The sequence below is a fragment of the Raphanus sativus genome, chromosome 6 (genome assembly GCF_000801105.2).
Source record: "Raphanus sativus cultivar WK10039 chromosome 6, ASM80110v3, whole genome shotgun sequence".
Classification (NCBI taxonomy): domain Eukaryota; kingdom Viridiplantae; phylum Streptophyta; class Magnoliopsida; order Brassicales; family Brassicaceae; genus Raphanus; species Raphanus sativus.
The window spans coordinates 45,954,894-45,977,791 of NC_079516.1; the positions used below are offsets into that span (position 1 = coordinate 45,954,894).

The following is a 22,898-nucleotide window of genomic DNA, read 5'->3' on the forward strand; positions in this document are numbered from 1 at the left end:
TTAACATGAAAAATAAATAGCAATATATTTTGAAATATACACCCGCACGGGCGTGCGGGTCAAAATCTAGTTGACCATTACAAATATTTTGACCTCAATACGATTTTCAACCAGAGATAATAAACTGATGCTGGTACCAACCCAGAACACCTCTATGGATCCTATCTCATACGGTCTTATTTTTCTTAAAATAACTCTTCTTTTCTATCTTTTTGTTCTTTTGGGAAATCTTAACTCAAAAAATTTAGTAAACCTTTTTTAGATGGTGAAGTTACTCTACTATTTCTTCTAACAAATAAAAGAATAAAAGTTCAATAATTGAAAATGTACTTTAGAATAAATTAAAATAAAACAAATTATATGACTTATTTTCTAAATGATTAAATTTTCTAAATGACAGATTATTTTCTGAATGATTAAATTTTTTTTATATGATATATACTGTATTTAATTCATATATGACATATAAGATTCAAGGAGAAAACTACTTATTGATTTTGTGTTGAGAGTTCATATTTTGGAAAAAAAATTATGTTGTGTTGATACAGTATACCGCCATAAGCGAATAAATATTAATTTCTACACATTCAAACTAAAAATATTCAAATACATAATAAATACATAAAACTAAAATATCAAAACTTGTGTGTATCTACATGGATATATTCATCTTAAAACTTGTGTACACATGAAAATATACTTATAAAAAGTGGAATGAACCAAAAATTCCTTGATCACTAGACTGTAGCAAACGTTCGAAATTTATCCCGAGAATGCACATGTTCCTTGCTTCATGCTATCTCTAGAACAACTACATTGTTATCTTGCACATTATCTCACTTGTCGGGTTTTTAATATGAGGTTGCAGTTTCTAATAGAAACAGCACACAATAGTGGAAGAACTCAATGACCTGCAGAAAATCATATAGATCATCGCTGACTCTGTTTTCGTCATGATGGACATCACTTTTATTCGTGGTGTAGCTGAAACCAGTTCCAAAAGGCTAGTCAACACACAACATATTTGAATCCTGCAAGATACATTCTGAATTAAGAATCAGCGAGAAAGTGTACAAGGATCACAATATGAGGTAATACATGCTCTCATCAATATCATCCAAGCAAGAGACATGTTCTCATGTGTCAATCAATCAAATCACAACAGGAGCATCCTTCTTGTTAACTCAAAGAAAAAGTAGAACTCCCTAAACACACCAAGCGAACATGTGAACAAACCTTTTGAATTGTTAACTCTCTAGAGCCGGACAAGAACCCAATAACCTCTCTGGTCCAGGACAAGGATCCATCGTTATGCAAGACGATATTCTCAGCGTCTTTAATCTCTTAAAGCACGAAAGCGCAGCTATCTGATAAGTTTTCTGGACTTCTACCTTAAAATCAGTTGACAATTAATGTAGTGGTCCAAGATCTTATATATTACTCATGTTCCATTTATATTTCCGATGTGGATTTTCTCTCCAATAAAACCATTATCTATCCTATGATTCTCTCTCTCCTTCCCTTCCTCCTTTGAATTTGGGTGGATAACCATGTTGTGGTTGGGTTGGTAATTTTCAAAATTCATTAAGGGGTTTATAGTATTTAGATGAGTTTTGGATTTTATAAAAGGGGTATATCAGATTTTTACGAGGTTTTAAGGTAAACTCGATTCAAGTCTGATTTGCAAACAAATAATTCATCATGGAAGATTTGGCCCAAGCTTCATCAGTCGTTCGCGTAATCTTATGCAACTGGTTCAGATTCATAATATTTTTTTGAAAAACCAAACTTACCGAACCGAACCGAAAACCAATTTTTTCTATAAACCTACCGAATCGAACAAGCTTCTCACTGAACTAACCGAAATTGGTTTGGTGATTTCGGTTTGGTTCGAAATCCAAAGCCTAACTATAACCATATATTTTGATGAAAAGTTCATTGAAGTTCTCACTTATTAACTTCTGTTAGCAATAGTTGACTGCATACTATAAACAAATGACGACCCTAATAATGGTGGACAAAATTTCTTATAATTTGTAAACTACCCCACATGGTATATGGTTACAGAAAATAACAAATCAAATGTGTATACAGGGATTCTAATTTGTAAACTTATGCAAATTTTGGTAATGTTATAATTTGGGGGAAAGAAATGATTTTAACTTGATATTAAAGAGAGCCCATCATGTGGTAGCTAGGCAGGAGGAGACCCACCTTCCCATGAGGAAACTCCATAATCATTCAGTTCCGGTACTCCTCTCTTAATCGTCGGTGATCTATCCATTTCATTTTGAAGATGTATCATCTTTGAATTTTTTCTAAGACTATTAACAAAGGATGATGTACTAGTTACAAATTAATAATTTATATATATATATATATATATATATATATATATATATATATATTTATTTATTTAAGAATCTTGAAAATAATATAAGAAAATAATTGTATCAGATCGGATCTACGAGCCATATTTCTTCAAGGCATGTCGTCTGATTTGACATGTGGGGCTGTTCATGTGCTTGATAGTTTAGTTTTCCTCTTAACTACTCGACACAATCATATTGTATATTTAATTGAGACTAGCATCGTATTATATCATCTCAAATTGGTACAATTTATTTTTCTTTGTAGTGTTTTTTTTTTTTTAACCTAAAAGGGTTAAACCCGGGTCAATGATGACACAAGCCTAACCCCGGGTGGAGGTACACCCCACAGATAGACCCTCTCCTGGACATTCAAATGAGTCGAAAGCAATAACTCATATCCGTGTGGCCGGTGAGGTTTTAACTAAGAACAAGATAGTGTTTTTTTTTTTTTTTGTAGTGTTTTTAAGAACAAAAGAAGTCTCTTAACTAAAACTTTAGCTATCTACGTAACAGAAGCCAGAAGTTTGTAAGGATTTTCAAGTTTATCAAGGTCTCTTTATAATCGATTAACGATTTAAAAGAAAATTTAAGAGGGTGTAATTGGATTGTGAGTTTATAAAAAATATCGATCATTTTTAAAATAAAAATTCCAAAAACTAGAAAGAGTTTTGACTATTTTTATATTTTAAAATTTCTTGTTAAAGAGTTTTTGTAGATTTCTACATATTCTCTAATTAAAGATAAATATATAAAATTTTGTAGAATTTATTTCTAAATATTTGCCGATAAAATAACAATTGTTATCAACATGATATCTAATATTCATAACGATAAGGTTGATACAAATTAATGAAATAGAATCTCTTATGAATATCATAATTTATTAATTTAAAATTATTTTAACCTTTGAAAAATCTCAAAATTATTCATTTAATATTTCTATAAACCTCCAAATAAATAAATGTTTAAGTCTACTAAAACTCTATAAATCTAATATAAACAAAAATAGAGAATTTTATTACTTTTAACAACAACTAATTTATTATTGAATATAAATAAACTGTATTTAATAAAATAGTCTATAATATATAGAATAAAATATGAGAATCCAAAAGCCTTAGAACAATGTAGTCCTAACTAAGACATAAAAATACATATATATCATAAATTTATTCTGATTATAAAAATATTTTTTCAAATTTATATCAAAATATAAAGAATAATTCATAATTTAACGAAGTTAAAACTTTAATTATAAAAACTAATTTTTTGTTTGATAAGAAAATTAAAAATCTTCAGTCATAAACTAAATCCTAAACCCTTTGGCTCTCAAACCTGAATAGAATGATCGATTTATATTTTAAAAGGTGATTTATATTTTAAAAGGTTCATCCTTGTTTTTTTCTCAGTTTTCCAAGACTTGCAAGTTTTAATTAGGCCATTGAGTATTATAACTAAACTACTAATGAAACATAAAACTAAAATAAATTTAAAAAATGTTTCCAGCTAACACTTTGTATCTTTTTATTTTAGATTTTTCGATTGATATAATTTGGTTAGTTGGACGTATTTCAGAGGTTTGACCACTTATATGCTTGTGGTCATATTACTGAACCTACATATTGGGTAAAAAATCTCAGCAACAAGGAAATATGACTGTATATATATGTATATATCACAGAGAATTGTGTTCTGTAAAAGCATTTAACCATATAAGAATTTTTTTTGAAAAATCATTTGCTAAATATAGAGTTTGAATTAAACTTCTCCAATTGATATATTTCCCAATTTAAAGCGTGGAAAAGTACCAGAAGTTATTTCCTTTCTTATTTTTTGTTGGTCAGAATTTATTACCTTTCACAAATAAAAAATGATGTACAAATGTCATTAAAGTGAAGAAAAAAATTGAGTAAATTCAGTTTACCAAAAAAAGAAGATTTGTAATAAAGAAGATACACTGAAAACTCCATATGCATGACCGCATATTAACTCTTCTCCTCTCTCTCTCTCTCTCTATCTTTCAGTTCAGTTCTGTAATCCCTAAATCCCCAAAATTTCAGACAAGTTTAGATTCTCTCTCTCTCTCCTTTGGCTCGCGCTTGTGGAATACGTTCAAAAGGTTCGTGTGTCTTTCTCACTTACCCTTTTTCTCTCGTGCATTCTTCTTCCTCTTCGGGTGAAGATTTCTCCTTTATGTTCTTCTGTTTTCTTAACATTGAGACAAATGCTTAATGCAAGAAAGGTTGTTCCTTTATCTTGTTCTTGTGTTTGAATTGAGACAACAGATAAGTGTTCTCGTGATTTCTCGGATTATCTTCTGTCCCCGAAATGGGTTTACGAAATTAAATTAAATTAAATTAATTATGAAAGATTTCATCTTTCTGCTTAAAATAGAATTTGCCATTTATATAAAATATATATTTTGAGGAAATTGCTTTACTGCCTGCCCGCTTTGTGACAAACCATGTTGACTGAGCATAAAACTCAATTTGTGAAATGGAAAAATAGAATTGTAAAAATGATCTTATAAGTCTGAATTATTCACATTCATATTGAAATTGAAAGCTGAGACCTTTTTAAAAAAAAAAATCTCTGAAAATGATATTTTGTAAACTTGGTTTGGTGGCTTAGTAACTCTTTACATTGGCTTATGCTAATGTTGTTTTTTTTTTGTATATTTGGTTTAATGGTGTTTTTGGGGGGACAGTGGGGTGGAAAAAATGAATAACGGTGGTCCGTGGTTACCGGAAGAGGACTTCAAGGGTCTCACGGATAACTTCTTTGATGATCTCATCAATCATATCGATTTCCCTCTTGAGGACATCGAAACCACCAACGAAGAGGCAGACTGGGGTGCCGACTTTAAGAACCTCATACCTCCACCATCGGATGTGCTCACAAGTTTGTCCTCTGAGTTCACTCGTGCTGGCACCAATGGGCAGCTTGTGGAAGGAGCCCACAAGAAGCCTGTGCCCACTTTGGTGCGTTATGTTCTCTCTTCTTGATAGTTCCCCTTTGCATTATGTTTTGAGATGGTCTTATTAATATGCATTATTTAGGCGTAATATTCGATTGATTTTGTTATTCATTCGCTGAACACGTCTGCATATAGACATTAAATGGGTAACAAAGACATAATGCTTGATTATTCACTGCATGTAGGTTAGAATAGGGTGTGCAAACAAAACATGCTTGTATATAAATGATTATGCCACAGTCAAGAGCACACATTTTGGTTTGGAAAAGTTGGGTGTGGTGCAACATAACAACTTTCTTTTTTTTTTTTGAATGAAAACATAACATAACAACTTTCACATACTCCCTCCGTTTCAAATTATATGTCGTTTTGGAGCAAAATTTTCGTTTCAAAATAAGTGTCGTTTTATGATTTCAATGCAAAATTTATTGACTTTTTAATGTAATCTATTTTTCTATTGGTTGAAATCTAATTAGGTGTATTGGTAATGATGTTTTTATCTAGTAAATATACAAAATTAATTGTTTTATTAATCTGTGTGCCGAAGTCTAGAACGACAAATAAATTGAAACGGAGGGAGTATGAGCTTTGGTAGCTGTTTACTGCTTTAGGTTAGAAAAGACATTAATCACGCTTATATATCATTTATGACATGAAAGTATTGCATTTAGTTGCTAAATTGTTCATTTGCATCAGTTGATCTAATTGTTCACTCAATTTTTGCATTCTAACTGCATTCATTTGCATCAGTTGATCTAATTGTTCACTCAATTTTAGTATCTATTTGCATTAAGAAATAGTAATTCTTTTGGATTTTCAAGCCTTCCTCTTACTGCGTTATGTTAGAAAAAGCGTGTAAATGCTAAAGATTCACGCTCAAATTACACCATTTATGAATACTTTTTTTTTATGGATATTGTCTGCACATCTGTTATACATTATCTATGCATATATTATTATATTGTACATTTTATGCATCATCTACATAACTAAAACGAGCACTAGGTAATTTAATGTAAGAGAATTTTTTCGTATTTAGTCGGTTGATTTTCTTTACCGCTATAGGTAAATTAGGTTATAAGGGGGCACGCAAAAATAAGGTCATTGTTTATATATGCATCACCCATATCCATGTTACTTTTGTTGATTATCAAAATGCACCGTTGCAAGAGAGGAATGCAGTTTTAGTGTAATGCTTTTTATTAGGGGTTTAAAACACAATTCATATTATCTTACCAGTTGGGAAATGAATCCTTGTTGTGGAGAGTGTAATATGTTGTGTCTCTTAAAGTGTATGAGAAAAGGAATGTTGTGCAGTTTCTTAGGGCTTTCACTTGATCTTCCTGTCCATAGATATTGCCAGCTGCATTGAATATGTTTCTGACTTTATCTTCATGCGTTGCAGAAGCAGTTGGGAGGAATCTCTTCTACCGTTGATACTTCCCTTCCTGATGTGAAAGTCTCAAAGCTGTTTCAGTCCTCAAGCCCAGTCTCAGTGCTCGAAAACAACGCAGCCAATGGTTCTGCAGCCTCGTTCCAGAACCAAAACAGAGCTCAGAGACTGGCCTTCCCCGTCAAAGGCATCAGAAGCAAGCGCAAGCGCCCCTCAATCCCAACATTCTTATCCCGCCACTCCTTCTTATCTGAAATGCTGGAGAGGAAGTTTGCTCTGGATGATGATTCAGACTCTGAAGACACTTACCTCTCTTCTGAGAGTTCTGCCAAGAGGAGACGCAAGAAGAAGAACAGCAACGTCTCTCACAGTCCTGAACCATTCAGCGCAGATGGGACAGTTGTCAGGAAGTGCACTCATTGCGAGTCAACCAAGACCCCACAGTGGAGGGAAGGTCCCAATGGTCCTAAGACACTCTGCAACGCTTGTGGAGTTCGGTTCAGATCAGGCCGTCTTCTTCCAGAGTACCGTCCAGCTTCAAGCCCCACCTTCATCCCAACAGTGCATTCAAATTCTCACAGGAAGATCATAGAGATGAGAAGGAAAGATGAAGAAGGCCAGTTTGGAACCGGAATGGCCCGTGGCTTTAGATACCGAGCGTAGAGAGAGAGAGAGAGAGACTTTGTAACTTTAGCAGACCGAAGTGAGTTTGGTCTGTGAAAAAAACAAAAAACAAAACCAAAACAATGAGGATCCCTGGAATGGGGTTTAGCTCTCTGTAAGACTTGTCTTCTTTAAAACTAGGGCTTAGTATCTGTCTTTTTTTAAAAGAATCTGATGCAGAGAGTTTCTTTAGGGTTTGTAGTTGGAAAGTTATAGGGTCTTTTAAAGTGTTTGTTTGATTATGTTTTATATTTGGCTGACATCTGTTTTATCAAAGTAGTGTAATGCCAGTTTTCTTTCTTAAACTATTTTGATTAAGAAACCATATTGCTTATACTATTTTTTAAAATGTCATCAGTACTCTTTCTCCTCCTACTAGATTATCACAACAAAGCTTACAGAAGAGATTCTGAACTCTTGTTTTGGGCTGCAAGATGAGTTTAATATCTTTTTGAATAGAAAAGTAAGTAGTCTCCTTTCAGTTGAATATCATTGGTAGAAAGTTTCTCATTTTATCAAGTAGGCGCTAGTAAAAAAAGTTGGAATGCTATCAACGTATTCTGGCCTAGTATCACTTCTGGAAGATCTGGTTCTAAAAAGTACCAGATCATTTGAACTCAAGTTAGTTGATGGTGGATATGACCAAAGAAAAATATACATAGATACTGCAATGTAATAATAAAAAAATTTATCTTAGGACCGAGCTACTTTTTGCCAACGAATATTTGTTACAATCTGGTCGGCTTGGACTTGGTTGTAGACAAACGCATATCTTGATATCTCATAGTCAATTGCTCTGCTAAGTGATGAAAACACATTCAAATTCTTAATATTCCACATGTGAACAAACAAAAACTCTAATCATCAACCAAATACAGTAGAATGAAAATAGAATGAGTTGATGGATGAACTCAATAATGTAAAAACGACAAAGAAAGAAAGAAGCTTGTTGACCTTGGTCCCAAACTTAGCTTCTGAGGCTTGGATCCCACTTCTCATATCAGGTTCAGATACCATTTCGAGCAAAGGAAATCCTGCTTTTTTTGATATACCTGCACCCTAAGAGCAACCGAACATTAAGAAGCATATACATCTTTGCACTATTTTTAAACCCCTAAAACCAATAAACTGATTGCATAGCGTCTTTGCTTAATCATTGGTTATATTGGTAACCCATATAGTAGTATACAATCAAATCTGGTCACATCAAGCCTTAGATTACATGTAAGCCAAATCATGGTCTTATAACTACAATGAATGAACAACTTGTTTGTGTTCATGTGCATTTTGTCACCAAAAAACAATATTCAAATATTCCGTATCACATGTTCCCTGTGGATGAAAGTCTAGTACACATTATGACTAACACAATCTCCAACCCACTTATATTTTTATCTCTATAGTTTTTTGTAAAACAGAAAAACTTTATTATAGAGTTTGATTTGCTTCAATGTATACCTTTTTAATAGAATTCTTCTATTTATATAAGAAAATATAGAGAATTATTATTTTTATCTCTAAATATAGATGTAAAAAGTAAGAGCACATCCATTAAAGTATCTAACATAATATCCAGTTATTTAAGAAAGAAAAAAATACAAAAGAGAGAGAGAGAACGTAGATAAAGGAAAAATTCTCTGCATACAATTGAAACATGTATTAGATACCCTTTTACCATTTTTTACCATCTGTTAAACTATAAGAAGTTGAAGATAACAATTTTTATTATGAAAATTTTCTTTATTAAAAATAATACTATTAAAACCATTAGATATTCTAAATCACATCTCCACCAATAATATTGTTCTAAGATTCTTTTATATTTTTTTCTAAAATAGAGAAATTCTATTATAAAAGCATATACAGTATTATAGCAAATTCATCTCTATAATATAATTTCTATTTTAGAAGAAAATATAAATGTGTATATTAGAGATGCTCTAAGTCAGCAACCCTAAAATAAGAAAAATACAATTAGGTTGGAAAGGTTTTGAAAAATTAATACATCCGAGACCCCAGGCATTTGTGTTTGGATATGTATATAAATAAAGAGCATAGAGTCTCGTATGTAAACATGGGCTGAAAATATAAACTTGGGTTTGCAGTTTGTATAAACATTGACATATATGAGTTGGGTTCAAGGCAAACAACAAAGCCCACCGACCGCACAAGCGCACTTGTCGCATGAGGATCAACCAGCGACCAATAAAATCACAACCCCTTGCTTAACAAGTGAGGAGAAATGATTCTTAACATTGGTTTATATATGAAACTACTTGCTCAAAACCCTAAACCCTTTGGGCTAATGAATTTGCAATAACAAGATAATGTGCTTCTCTTTGTAAAGCTCTAATACTTTGATCATAAGATATCTATTCACAGTCCTAAATCTTGAATAGCAAACACGTGTTGGTTGCTGATCGGTCGATTTTCTCTACGATAACTAATTTATTAGTGTTGTATATTAATTTTGTCCCCCTTGCTTTCACGCCAATCATCAATTTTCTTTTTGTCAAAATGAATCAGAAACCATAATTGAAATGCTTCTTTTTTAAAATAAACCATAATTGAAACCATAAACCATAAGGTTGTAAAATAATGAGGCCAACAAAAATAGCTACTAGGATAAGTTAAAGAGAAAAAGAGAAAATCATTACTTTTTTCCTCTACCTTCTCTCTTCGACTTCCACCGCTGCGACATCGTCTCCGGCCGGCGGTTCAGACTTCTCTAGCTGCCGTCGGTCCGGCTTTTCCGTTGATTAGGATCTTTTTTTTTCTTTTCTTTGTATTTTCTCGTTTGCGGCCATGCACTTTTCTTCTCGGTGGTGGTCCGTCATCGGTGATCCGGGACACGGTGGTTATCGCTCCGTTCGTCGCCGGCGTATGTCTCTGGGGCCGTACCGTTTCCGTCTTCGGTATTGGTCGCCGGCTTCTGTCTCCCAAGGATGTGTTCGAGCTGAGAGTAGGGCGTTTTGTGATGATGGTTGGGGGCTGAATTCAGAGGAGTTCTCGGCGGGGCCGATGGAAACTCTCTGAAGATCGAGCCCAGTTTGCATGCCGATGATTTCCGTACCTCTAATATTTGTCGTTGGAGGTGGAGTCGGAGGCTTTTGGTCTTCTCCCGGTGATTCCGGTGGTCTGGTTCCATTTATTTCAGCGTCGATCTCCGATTGGGATGGAGTTGGTGATTTGCAATTCCGGTGAAGGTGCGGTGGTAGCCCCGACGGCAAGCTCTAGCCGATCGAGACGACAAGGCTCTGGCGTTCGACACGCGTCTCCTTGCGGGTTCGGGTTTCAACACGTGGGGGATGAGGTGTAAAGAACGGTGGCTTGTTGGGTTCGGTTTTTTTCTTTTGGGCTTGAGCGTTTTTTGCTTTGTTTCGTGGGCTTTTCGGCTTTTGTGATTTGGTCTGTTATGGACCTTTTGTAAACTACTCTTGTTTAATAATATTTTTCAGATGGCAAAAAAAAAAAAGTTAAAGAGAAAAAGAACCAAAAAGGCTTCTTTTTCTGATAATAAACGAACGAAAAAGTGTAAATATATATATATATATATGTTAGAAGAAAATGAGAGAGATGAGAGAAGACAGAGGACAAATCAAGTAGGAAGAGAGAGAGAGAGAGCAGAGGTTTAGAAAGAGAAAGCAGATCCAGTTTTGGGTCCAGCGTACGGACGGCGCGTGAGCGTCCGTGCCGTCGCCGGAGCCCTTCTTTTCCGGTTGTCTCGTTTCTTCTTCACTCCTTCTTCGCCGTTCCGTCACTGACCGCCTTGTCCGAGCTCTGGTTTCGCAATCACCATACTTGGTGGCTAGAAGTTTGGAGCAACGACGCTGTCCAAGTGGAGGTATCTGAGGGAGAGGGAGCAGTCTGTAGACTCAGTTGTTGTGTCCCGGGAGATGGAGGCTAATTTTGATCTGTCGTCGCCGGTCTTTGCGGGAGGTGGAGGTTTGTTTCAGATCCACCGTCGCCGTTTCAGTTCCCGGGAAGGGGAGTTTCCTCAACTTCCGCCTTCGCCGGTTTTGGTCACGGAGCGTGGAGGCTTTTATAGCTCCGCGCTTCCGTTAAAGAACCCGGGATTTTTGGGTAAGGTTACTAGTCCGATCTGTGCTTTAGTTTTGGTGTGGTTATCGGAAAGATGGGTGTTTGAGTTATTGTGTTTGGTTGTCCGGTAGACGATGAGGATCTCCGGTGACGGAGACGATGTGCGAGGGAAGTATGTTTGGGTTCTTGGTTCGCTTGTCCTGGATGTGAAGTGGTTCAAAGTCGGAGAGATCTCGATGTCTCGATGGAATCTTTCTGGCGTGAAGACAACGCGGTGAAGAACGGTTTGGTATCGTCGGAGGCTTGTTTGTTTCAGAGCTCCGATGAAAGGGATGGCGAGCTGGTCAAGTTCCGGCGAGTTAGAGACGGAGGTGATCGAGTTGAGGCGGATTGCGACGCGTGTCGCAGGATCAGAGCGGAGAGCTCCACGTGTTTAGTCTCCTCGACACGCCAGACGCTCTGTCAGTTTGGTCTTTGGGTTTGGGTCGCGGACCTGTTTAAAATCTTTCGGTGGACTGTTGTATTTTGGGCTTTAAGCCATAGATCTTTGTATTGGGCTTCGGCTGAATGTTGGGCTTGGCCCGTATTTTTATTATAAAATCATTGAGGGAAAAAAAAAAGAGATGAGAGAAGACAGATGAAACAGAAAGTGTCATCTGAATCTGAAGACATAACGACACAGATTCCTCAGACTCCGTTGTCTTCCTCTTCTTATGGGTCCCATTATCCCTCACTGATACACATCTCTCCTTTCTTTTGTCCTCATCTATTTACTTATTTCTTTTTATTTTATATATATTTTGTTAATGGACAGAAAACAAAATCATTTAAGAGTTGAGTGAAAACAAAAACATCAATTATTATGGCCCAACTTATCTTCAATTATATGTTTTTCTTTGTTTTAAAATATTCAATTATATGTTTTGTTGTGTACCATCGATTATTGTTGATAGCCTTTTTTTTCTTTCACAACGATTATTGTTGATAGCTACTCCACTTATTTCATGAAATATACTATTTTTTACTTAGAATAAATCTACAATAACTCAACTCATATTTTTTTAGTATTAGCAACCACTATCTTGTGTGATATTTTTTTTTCCTTTTTTATGATTTGAGGTATTCAAGCCGAGGTATGTATTATGTTCATCAGTCCCATTAAGATTTTATTAACTATCGGATTAGATTTGGTTCGGTTCTTTCTAAATTCGGTTCGAATTAGATTATAATCAATGTATAAAATCGTCCAAAATAGGTTTTTAACCCGAAAAATTGACAAAAAATTCAAAAAAATAAATAAATTATTCAAAAATCTAACTGAAATAATCTAAACTAACTAAATTATTCAAAAAAATAAACAAACTACAAAAGTCTTTCAAATACTATAAAATATCTAAAATCACTTTACTATATATAAAAACATTAATATATAACTAATTTCGGATCATGATTCAGATTTTGGTTCGATTCGAGTTATTAGTTAAGAAAACCAACATACAGATATATTGCAATGAACACAAAAGGAGTAGATTTCAAATTACGACCTCATACTGAAGTAAATAGATCTCATACTGAGGTAACAGAACCTCACACAGAGGTAAGGGAACCTCACACAGAGATTTTGGTTCGATTCGAGTTATAACAAAACTCCAAATTAGTAAGCTAATAAGCTTCGTTCAGATACTTTTGTATAACAGTTCGAATCCAATTTTTTTTTTCCGATTCAGATTTAGGTAAGTATTTCGGCTTAGGGTTAAAACTCTCACGTTTAAGCCGAAGTACATATTAATTTTTAAGGCATATATCGCTTAGCACCTTTCCGAGAGTGTCATACCACCTGGCATTTCAAACAAAATTTTATAACATATTATTTTTAATAAATATACAAGAATTTATACTTTTTCTTAGAACTATTTCAAACAAATGTTATAACAAATCACAAACATTTTTATAATTTTTTCGAGTAAAGACTCATATCGATACCAGTTTTAATAACTAACTGTTTTAAATTATTTGACATTAAAAACTATTGAATTATTTAAATAAAAAGTGATATAAGAAACTAAACTAAAATAAAACAACCAACATAAAAGAGATTTATATGGAAAGATCTAACAGTTGTAGTTAATGAATCAATAATTGTATTTTGCATTAAAAAAAGTTCTTGAAGGCTTAAAATCTTTCTTTTTGTAATTTTGTAAATTCTTTCGGTTCTATTAAGAAACTTGGCCATGCTCGAGGTTTTCAATCATCGGAATCATGTTTTTGCTGTCGGGTCAAATATGTTGACAGTTAATATGGCATAGCATACATTCTATTGCTCAAACACCAACTCCAAGTGTAGAGAGGAACCCGTATCCTTTGATTTTTTTTAATGTAAAAAATATCCTTTGATTCTTTCTATACCTTTGATTCGTATCCTTTGATTCTTTCTATAGACATAAGCTGAATTCTGTGTGATGTGTCTTCTAAACCTATCCACACTTACAACTTTGTGATACGAAATTCCAAAAATCGTCGACCATACATGGCTTGTGAAGAAGTTGTAAGTGCTACATCTCTATACTTTAAATTAGAGTAGATATCTAGTAAATCAACACTGCTTATCTTCAGGCCTAGTTAACGACTGCGCCATCTTGCTTGAGCTAACTTTTATTATTTTGATATTCTTGAAACCATAATTTCATCATAAAATCATTTAGATGCTGACAACAAATATAATAAAAATCATGTAAATGAAAGAATCTTGTTTCACTCTCTTTTATATATTAGGAGCTAAGAATCTTTTTCATCATCATTGCTTGAAAAAAAAAAAATAATAATAGGAAATCACAAGAGATGAGTTGACAAAATAAAGAGAAAAAGATGTAAAGATATAAATGGAATCAGTTGGCCAATCATGTTTCAGTTAATAGGGTAACAGAGAAATGACATAACGTGGGCGACAAAGTTAGCCGCGATGATGATGCCACGTTTACATCAGATATGTGCCAGATCAGCGATAACATGTCAACTTTCATACAAAACAGACCCACTACACTGTAATAAAGTGTTTTTGAAGTTAGTTGTCTCTAGCTGTCACGAGCGTAAGTTAACGAGTTGTTAAGTGTGTGATTTATGTGCGCGTCTGGCTCAATATAGCCCCGCTATGTCCTTCTCCTTTGGCCCAAATACTTTTCATTTGGCCCACTTTTATGCCACGATTTTTTTTTTTTTTTTTGTCGAGACGCCATTAGTTCTTGTTTTTTCTCTCTTTCTTCAATGTCCCAACAGACCAAAATACACTTTCGTCTTAAAAAAAATTGGATAATTTTTTTTCCTTTTTGAAAATTAATACAACATTCTAACAATGACTTTTGTTTAATCAAATTTTTTTGATGTTATCTTAATACAAATGAGGATTAGTTGATTAAATATATGGATCATATGCAATTATCATGAACTATGACTATATGATTCAAAAATTTCCGCAATATATAAATACTCAACTAATGATCCTACATATTTTTACAACATATATTCTCAATTAACTTAGAGTTTTATTTTTTATCTACTGATAAAAATTTATTGTTTAAATGTTAAACTAGGTGATTTTCCCGTGCTCATGCACGGGTACAAATATTTATAAATTAAATATGTTACAATAGTTGATTGTTATTTAATTTTAATTTTGAATTAATTTATAATTTGTATGCATAATTTATACTAATAATATTATATTATTTTAATCAGACATATGATTTTAAATAAGTTATCATTTGGGTATATTGGATTGCATCAATCAATTTCTCTAAATTCAACTAATATTTTTTATTTTAAATATATGAAAATTATGATTATTTGCTTTTACTTTGGTTGTTATCTTAGATATGTAAATATATTTGAGGAAGATTATGTATAACTTAAGATATATTGTACTTAGAATGAAGTAAAAATAAACTAAATATTTGATTCCAAATTACAAAAATTAAACTATATGTTGATTTTTAAAATAAAATATTAGAAAGTAAAACGATAATCAATTGGAAGTTACTTACATAAGTAACTAATACTTTTTGGAAGCTCATGAACACATATCAATATTTACAATAACTAAAATATTTAAATAATTTTATGTCTTATATGTATTAAATGGTAAACTGAAATTTATGCAAATATTCCTAAAAATGAGAATTCAGATTTGCGTTGGTATTTTGATTATGGTTATATTAACTGTGACAAACATAAAACATAAAATTTAATATTAAAAAACATTTTTAATAATGATAATATATAATATATCTACCTTGTTAAATTATATAGTGTTATGTTAATTTAAAATATTTTTATTATTTGATCAAAAGTTAATTTAACTTTATTTTTAATATCTCTTTAAAATAAACAGTTTAATTTTTTGTGATTGTATTTTAGAAATCATATTATATAAGTAAAATATAATTTATAGATTACGAAATCACATTATATACAAATATATATTTTCATCTAAGAAAATATAGATATAAATAAATATTGTATTATTTCAAAAGTATATTTTATGTTATTTAAAATAGTCTTAAATGGAATATTTCTATTTTGTGAAATTTCCTTTTTTTAATGAAATCATATTATATAAATATATATTTTCGTTTTTAAATTTTTAAAAAAAACTTTATAAATGTTTCCTTTTATTATATATGTTATTTGGAAAAAATTAAAAGGAAACTAAATAAAAATTTCAATAATAGTATCTAAATGTAATTTTTTTTAATTCATTAAGGGTATCAGCATAATCAACCATCGTGAGAGTTAACGTGAGCGCGACACATAGGAAACTGACTTCTCAAATAATATTATAGAGATGGTCCAATAACAATATTTGGAGTATTGTAATATATTTGTTATAACCTCAGTTACTCAAAACTTGGTCACCTGAATGTGTTTATTTCAATTAACATTTAACCTAACCGAAATTTACCGACCATAAAATATTTAAATTATGTGCATATATTAGTATCTAAATTTTAAATATTTTTATAAGTTTCATTTCATTTCAAACATTATATACTTTTAGAATAATAAGTGTATATTGCAGAACACGTGCATACTTATAATAGTTTTAAAATACTTTAATATGTTTTAATTACTTCAAATAACTATTGGATATATAACTTATCAATTTATAAAAATATTTACTACACTTTTATACATATCCACACATGGAAAAAATATTTAATTGAAAATTATAAACATTAATATTTTTATAGTTAAAATTTTCATATAATATATCTGATTAACTATATATTTTTAGTTCAACTAAAGTTTTTATAAAATATCTAAACTATAATTAGTCTAGAATTGTTTAGTCTTTTTGACAAAAAATATCTTTATCTACTAATAAAAATAGTCAAAATTTTAAATTATTCAACAAGACATGTAACACTATTTTGGAACAATATAAATATATTTATTATAATGTCCCTTATTAAAAAATTCGGTCATCTAAATGTGTTGATTTGGTTAACACTTAACATAACCAAAACTTTATGGGCATAAAATTTAATTTTTTTTTATAATAACACTCTTATAGTAAGTGTATAAGAACAACGGTTTACAAAAACGGAGTTACTAGGCACATTACTTATAACAATTTTACTATTTTATAGGTTTTACTTAGTTCAAATAACTATTGTTACACAAATATGTAAAATAATAAATTTATTGGTGTAAATTTTGTTACATAAATATGCAAATAATCATAAAATTATATGAGTAGAAATCTCATTTAATAAATATTCATATTAGAAGTATACTATATATCTATATTAATATCACTTAAATTTAATTATACATCATATACAAAGATAAAATTGATTGTTTTGATATATTTATCCAAAATGATTGCGAACAAAAAAGAACGATCGTTTGATTTGTATGTGCACGCCAATGTATTATATAATATTAACTGGTTTCTTAATTATTTAATATATAATTATTATTTTATTATTTCATTATATACAGAAGATAAGTAATAAATGCAAAATATTTATTCTACACAAGATGCAGATTTTAACCTAAGTATGTATCTATTTAATAATTTCAAATCTTAAACATTTCTAGATCTCAGACAAAGAAAAAGAAAAAATAAGAATAAACTCCAAAATCAATATTTATATCGAATAATAACCAAAATGAAGAAAAATGTCACAATAAAAGAGAAATATTGAAGAAAAATAAAATTGACACATGAACGTAAACTTCTTAGAACCATAATTAACTTTTAAATTTCTAAATCATGATATAAAACTAAACTGACATAGTTTCATTGTAATCAAATACTATGCTTAGGATTCTTAGATCTAAAACGTTAGGTTCTTATACGATAAGTGATTTTTTTACATAAAATAGTTTTTTTTAATGAGATCAAACTCATCGGAAAACAGATTATGTAATTAACAAAAAAATTCTAAAAAAATGTTTAAGAGATAAAAATATTAATTTGATCAAGAATATAATTTTCATACAGTATATTTTAAATAATTTTCAAATAAATTCATCTTTTTCACATGTATTATCCTAATTGTGAGATAAGCTGGTGGCAGGTAACATCTATATCCATTCTCAAGTCGTTTTTTTTTTCGACAACGCCATTCTCGAGTCGTTATGTGACTCATATCTGTCTCGAAAATTAGTGTAAATAGTTTCTAAATCAGATAATAATTATCATATGGGCTCATATCTCTCTCGAAAATTAGTGCAAATAATTTCTAATCAAATACTCCTTCTATTTTATTTTAGTTGTTGTTCTGAGTTTATACATACATATTAAAAAATATTTAATTTTACATATTTTCAAAATAAAAATACTATTATCAATATATAACCATATTTCAACAGATAGAAAAATAGAATAGAGAATACTATCAATAAATTTTACTTTGAAAACCAAGAACGACACTTATTTTGAAACAAAAATTTTCTTTACAACGACAAAAAATTTGAAACGGAGAGAGTAATAAGTATCATAATTTTACCACCCACAAATAAAAGTTTTCTCAACTCATATCTATTAGATACAAAGTATCTCACATCGGGTATTGAAAGAATTTTTTAATAATACATAGGATAGATGAATCACTTCATTAAAACCAATTAGTTTTAGGTTGAAATCTATCTAACTTAATATGATATCAGAGCCCGATCCACGCAGTCTAGCCCGATCCAGTACCGATCCAGCCCAAAATCGGTCCATCGATCCTTACCCGGATATTCCAAAATTGACGTTCAAAGAGCCATCATCTCGAGGAAACAAATTAGACACCAAATTTCACATATATGGTATTGAAAGAGATCATTAACAATATATAGAATAGATGGATCACTCTACTAAATCAACAATTGGTTTTAAGTTGAAAAAATTCATCAAACTTAATAATGCCCGCATTGATTTGATATTATTCAACTGTTTAAAATTCATTTCATACATCGACATATTTAACTATAACTAGATTGTGAACCATTTTTTGAAGGGCAGATATATTTTTTATTTATTCTTTTTTGAAAATTTTAATTTTTATATTTAGATTTTTGGTGTAATCATATTTGATTTTAAACATTAATTTAATTTGATATAATAGTCCCTTAAATAAATGAAATATATTAGTGGACCAAACATTTATTAATTGTACATGATTTTATTTTAATAGAATAGATTGCATATATATATATATATATATCAGACTTAGTTATGATATGTATGTTTGTGTTTAAATAGATTTGAATATATAAAAAACTTTTGTAGAAAGGAGTTAATGGTGGTTTAAGCAGTTGATGGTGAAACATCGAAAGGGACGTTTGGGTAGTTTGGTTTGGTTGTCTGATCAGTGACGCTTCTGTTCGATTTGGAAGGTTTGGCGGACAGTGACACAACAACTTAACTACACCCATCTTCCCTTTTGTCACATCTCATGTCTTTCAACCATCTCTCTACTCTGCATATATACGCTCTTAGTATTTCCCTAAACAATAGATATATTTAAGAGTTAGTTTTAAAAAAAAGACTTCCAAGTGAGGAAATAGATAATCACAAAATTTGTCAGTACTAAAAATGAGCATCGATAATTTAATTGTTGGTTTGAACCTTGGTTACTAACTTTGACATATACACTTTCTCAGCTGCTGACAAACAGCATCGATGTAGCTCAAAAACATTAATTGATATTACAACTTTAAGATTTTAAATTAGTATGTTATTCGTCAGAAATATAGTGACAGAAAATCCTGCGTCTGAATATGTCTCTATGAAATAGTAGACAAGTTTATTTTAATCATGGAAACATTTACCTATAAAGATTGACAGATATTTCCGAATGCAATCCTTATTTAAAATGTACTTTTTGAATCCAGCAAGATCGTGGTAGTACAAATTGCTTTGCAGGTACAGTATATACAAGCCAAATATAATAAATTTTGTTTAGAAAATGTTCATATCCATTCGAATTCTTTTTGGACTTTATTAGAATACTTACAAAGAAAGAGTTCATATGTGGACTATCTAAAAGACTAGCAGCATATTCTTCTTCAATTGCGACAGGAGCTCATTCTTTCGCAGCTTATTCGTCGTTTGGGCAAATGGATACATTTTTTCCTTAAAAAAACTCAAACTAACCATCCATGTTAATGACGATATACATTTTCTATAAGTAATAACCAAGTTTTAAGATTTCTTATTGCTTAATGGGTCATTTAAACATATTCATGGATGATTCTAACATCTGATATATTCTCCGGAAAGTGTATGTCGACCCGTTCGTTATTAAATTTTAATTTTATATACAAATACATCATTATATTTTCCATTCATCAATTATGTATAATTCTAAAACTTCAAAATCCTGAATTTATTCGGTTTAAATGAAAAATCTACTAAATCCATAGCCGGTTAGAGATAAACCTAAGATTTTCTCACTCTTTTTCATATAATAAAAGTTTCTTTTCTTTTTCCATCAATAAATTTAGAGCAAAATTTTATGGAGTATCAAAGTAACTAAAAAAATTCAAACCGTCAAGGTTTTTTTTCTCTCTCTCTACGATTGATGTTTGTCGCCTCACCAAGCACTTCCACGTAGTTCACTCCGAGCCACTAGTCGGTGAGCCACCCCTAAGCCGTGTAGTTGGATCCTTTTCCATTGTGTGTTGCTTGTTGATGCAGTGTATCTTAACAATCAAGTCACGCCTCCCATTCTCTTGCTTTAGGGTTCACATGTATTTAATAATTATTATGGACTTCAGTTTATGGTTTTTCTGAGCTTTACGTTTTAATTAGATTATGGTTTAGGGTTTGTCGTGTCGTTTATTTTAAGAAGGTCGGGATGTATTATTGTATGCAACTTTTGACGTTTAATAAAAATATGGAGAGAACGTTATCTTTTTGCCTTGTAGTTTTCGGATAGAGCTAGTCTTTCAACGATTTCAAGAAGACAACATTTCCTAGCACTACAAGAAAACATCGGTATTCTGAGGGACATTCCGAGGGAAAATGATTTCCTCGGAATTTTCTGACGAAAAACCGAGGAAATTCCGAGGAAAGCCAAAAATGTGATTTCCTCGGAATTTCCTCGGAATTTTCTTAGGAAATTCCGAGGAAAACACATTTCCTCAGAATATTCCGAGGGAATACCGAGGAAACCATGTCCGTCGGAAAAAAACCGACGGATATTTCTAAAATTCCGAGGATATTTTGTAGCCGTTAGAGAGCCGTTGGACGATTTTAAAAATTCCGAGGAAATTCAGAGGAAGGGTAGTTTTTCCTCGGAATTTCCTCACTATATCGGCTGGATTTACCCCTCTTCATTTTCATTCACTCCATTTCTTCTTCTTCTCTCCTACTATCACAAAATTGATATAAAAAAACATGTCTTCTTCAAATTATTTTCGTTCTTGGATCGATCGACCTCATTTGGATCCGGAGACGAGATTGCTTACGAAAGAATACCAACGAGGTATAACCGAATTCATGAGGTTAGTTCGCCGACAACCGGAAGCAGAACATGTCTAAGTCCTAATCTATATGATCAAATGCTTATGAACGAATGGATAAAACAATGCAAATATGCAAGATATCACTTCTCCTTCACAAAACATAAAAAAGAAGCCATTGACTCAGAATCAGAGTAGCTTTATTTTTTTGTTTTTTTTTTGTTGAAATACCGAGAAAATTCCGAGGGACTTTAGGGTTTCCTCGGAATTTCTTCGGAATTTACCTTCTCGATTTAGGAATTTGATTATAAAGTATTGTTCCTCGGAATTTCCTCGGAATTTTCTGAGGAAATTCCGAGGAACATGGGGTTTTAAACCGAAAACAACGTTTTGCGGATTGAATAACACGTATATAACCTTCATTAAGTGTCTTAACCATATTATGAAGTCAAACTTTGGTGTTTTACATAATAACAAACACTTTTACGATTGCTTGAACGAAAACCACACAACATAAGATAAACACTTATACACTTTAATAAACGTAAAAGGGAATACTTACAATTATTTTTGAATTTTTGTTATTTCATGGTTTATGATCATCTATACAAAGAATCATCAATGGTATGCATTACATTTGTATAAGAAATGAAATACGGCAAAAAATTGGAATTTGAAACCCCAAACCCTGTTTCCTCGGAATTTCCTCAGAATATTCTGAGGAAATTACGAGGAACATAACCAAGGTTCCTCGGAATTTCCTCAGAATATTCTGAAGAAATTCCGAGGAACCCTTGTTCCTCGGAATTTTTTCATTTACCCGGGAACCCTAGCCGCCAAACATTTCGGGAAAATCAGATATATCTAAACCGAGGAAATTCCGACGACCCTTAAAAATATACTGAGGAAATTCCGACGGAAAATGTCCGTCGGACCCCTCATAAAATTAGGGTATCTCGATTCTTTCTTCCCCATTTCTCTCTTCCTCTCCTCTCTTCCTCTACGCGGCTCCTCCTCCTCCTCCATCGATTTCCGGCGAATCCCACCGTTTGTTTCCTCCAATTCTTTGCCAAATCATGTAAGCACCTATCCCTCTCTCTTTTCTTCAAAAAATTTGATTGATTATGGTTTGTGAGATTAGAATTTCGGATTTTAGGTTGTTAGATGGATAGTTTAGGATTGAATGGGTAGTTTAAGTTAGGATTGTTGTTTTGATTGTTGTTTTAGTTTTTTTGGATTTATTTTTTGTTTTGGTTAAAATTCAAAACGTTTTTCTATTTTTAAAACGTTTTTTGATTTTTAAAAGCGTTTTTCTATTTTTAAAAACGTTTTTCAAGTTTCCAGTAATAATAAAACGTTTTTTAAAATTTTTTAAAAAATTTATAAACCTTTTTTCTCTATTTATAAACGATTTATAATTTTTTATAGATGTATAAATCATGTATACTAACAAATTATAAATTTTTAATAATTTTTATATATTAAAACTAATTTTGTA

At 31.6% G+C, this 22,898-nt stretch overlaps 1 protein-coding gene and 1 long non-coding RNA gene across 2 annotated transcripts; one reads left to right on the top strand and one right to left on the bottom strand.

Moving 5' to 3' along the window:
- Positions 1–614: 614 nt before the first annotated feature.
- Positions 615–1,482, bottom strand: LOC130496357 (uncharacterized). Its single transcript, XR_008935460.1, has 2 exons — positions 1,237–1,482; positions 615–1,031 (listed from the first exon to the last, which is right to left on the bottom strand). It is a non-coding gene; the product is annotated as an uncharacterized LOC130496357 (long non-coding RNA).
- A 2,845-nt stretch (positions 1,483–4,327) lies between these two features.
- Positions 4,328–7,739, top strand: LOC108813803 (GATA transcription factor 11). Its single transcript, XM_018586461.2, has 3 exons — positions 4,328–4,491; positions 5,080–5,353; positions 6,755–7,739. Exons 1-3 carry the CDS (start codon positions 4,343–4,345, stop codon positions 7,403–7,405), a joined length of 1,074 nt encoding a protein of 357 aa, XP_018441963.1. The 5' UTR covers positions 4,328–4,342; the 3' UTR covers positions 7,406–7,739.
- Positions 7,740–22,898: the final 15,159 nt, after the last annotated feature.

Bases quoted from the DNA above. Each gene is read 5' to 3' on its own strand.
- LOC108813803 (XM_018586461.2), top strand. From the start codon at position 4,343: ATGCATGACCGCATATTAACTCTTCTCCTCTCTCTCTCTCTCTCTATC. The intron at 4,492-5,079 runs GTTCGTGTGTCT...TTGGGGGGACAG, and splicing joins TTGTGGAATACGTTCAAAAG to TGGGGTGGAAAAAATGAATA. The intron at 5,354-6,754 runs GTGCGTTATGTT...CATGCGTTGCAG, and splicing joins AGAAGCCTGTGCCCACTTTG to AAGCAGTTGGGAGGAATCTC.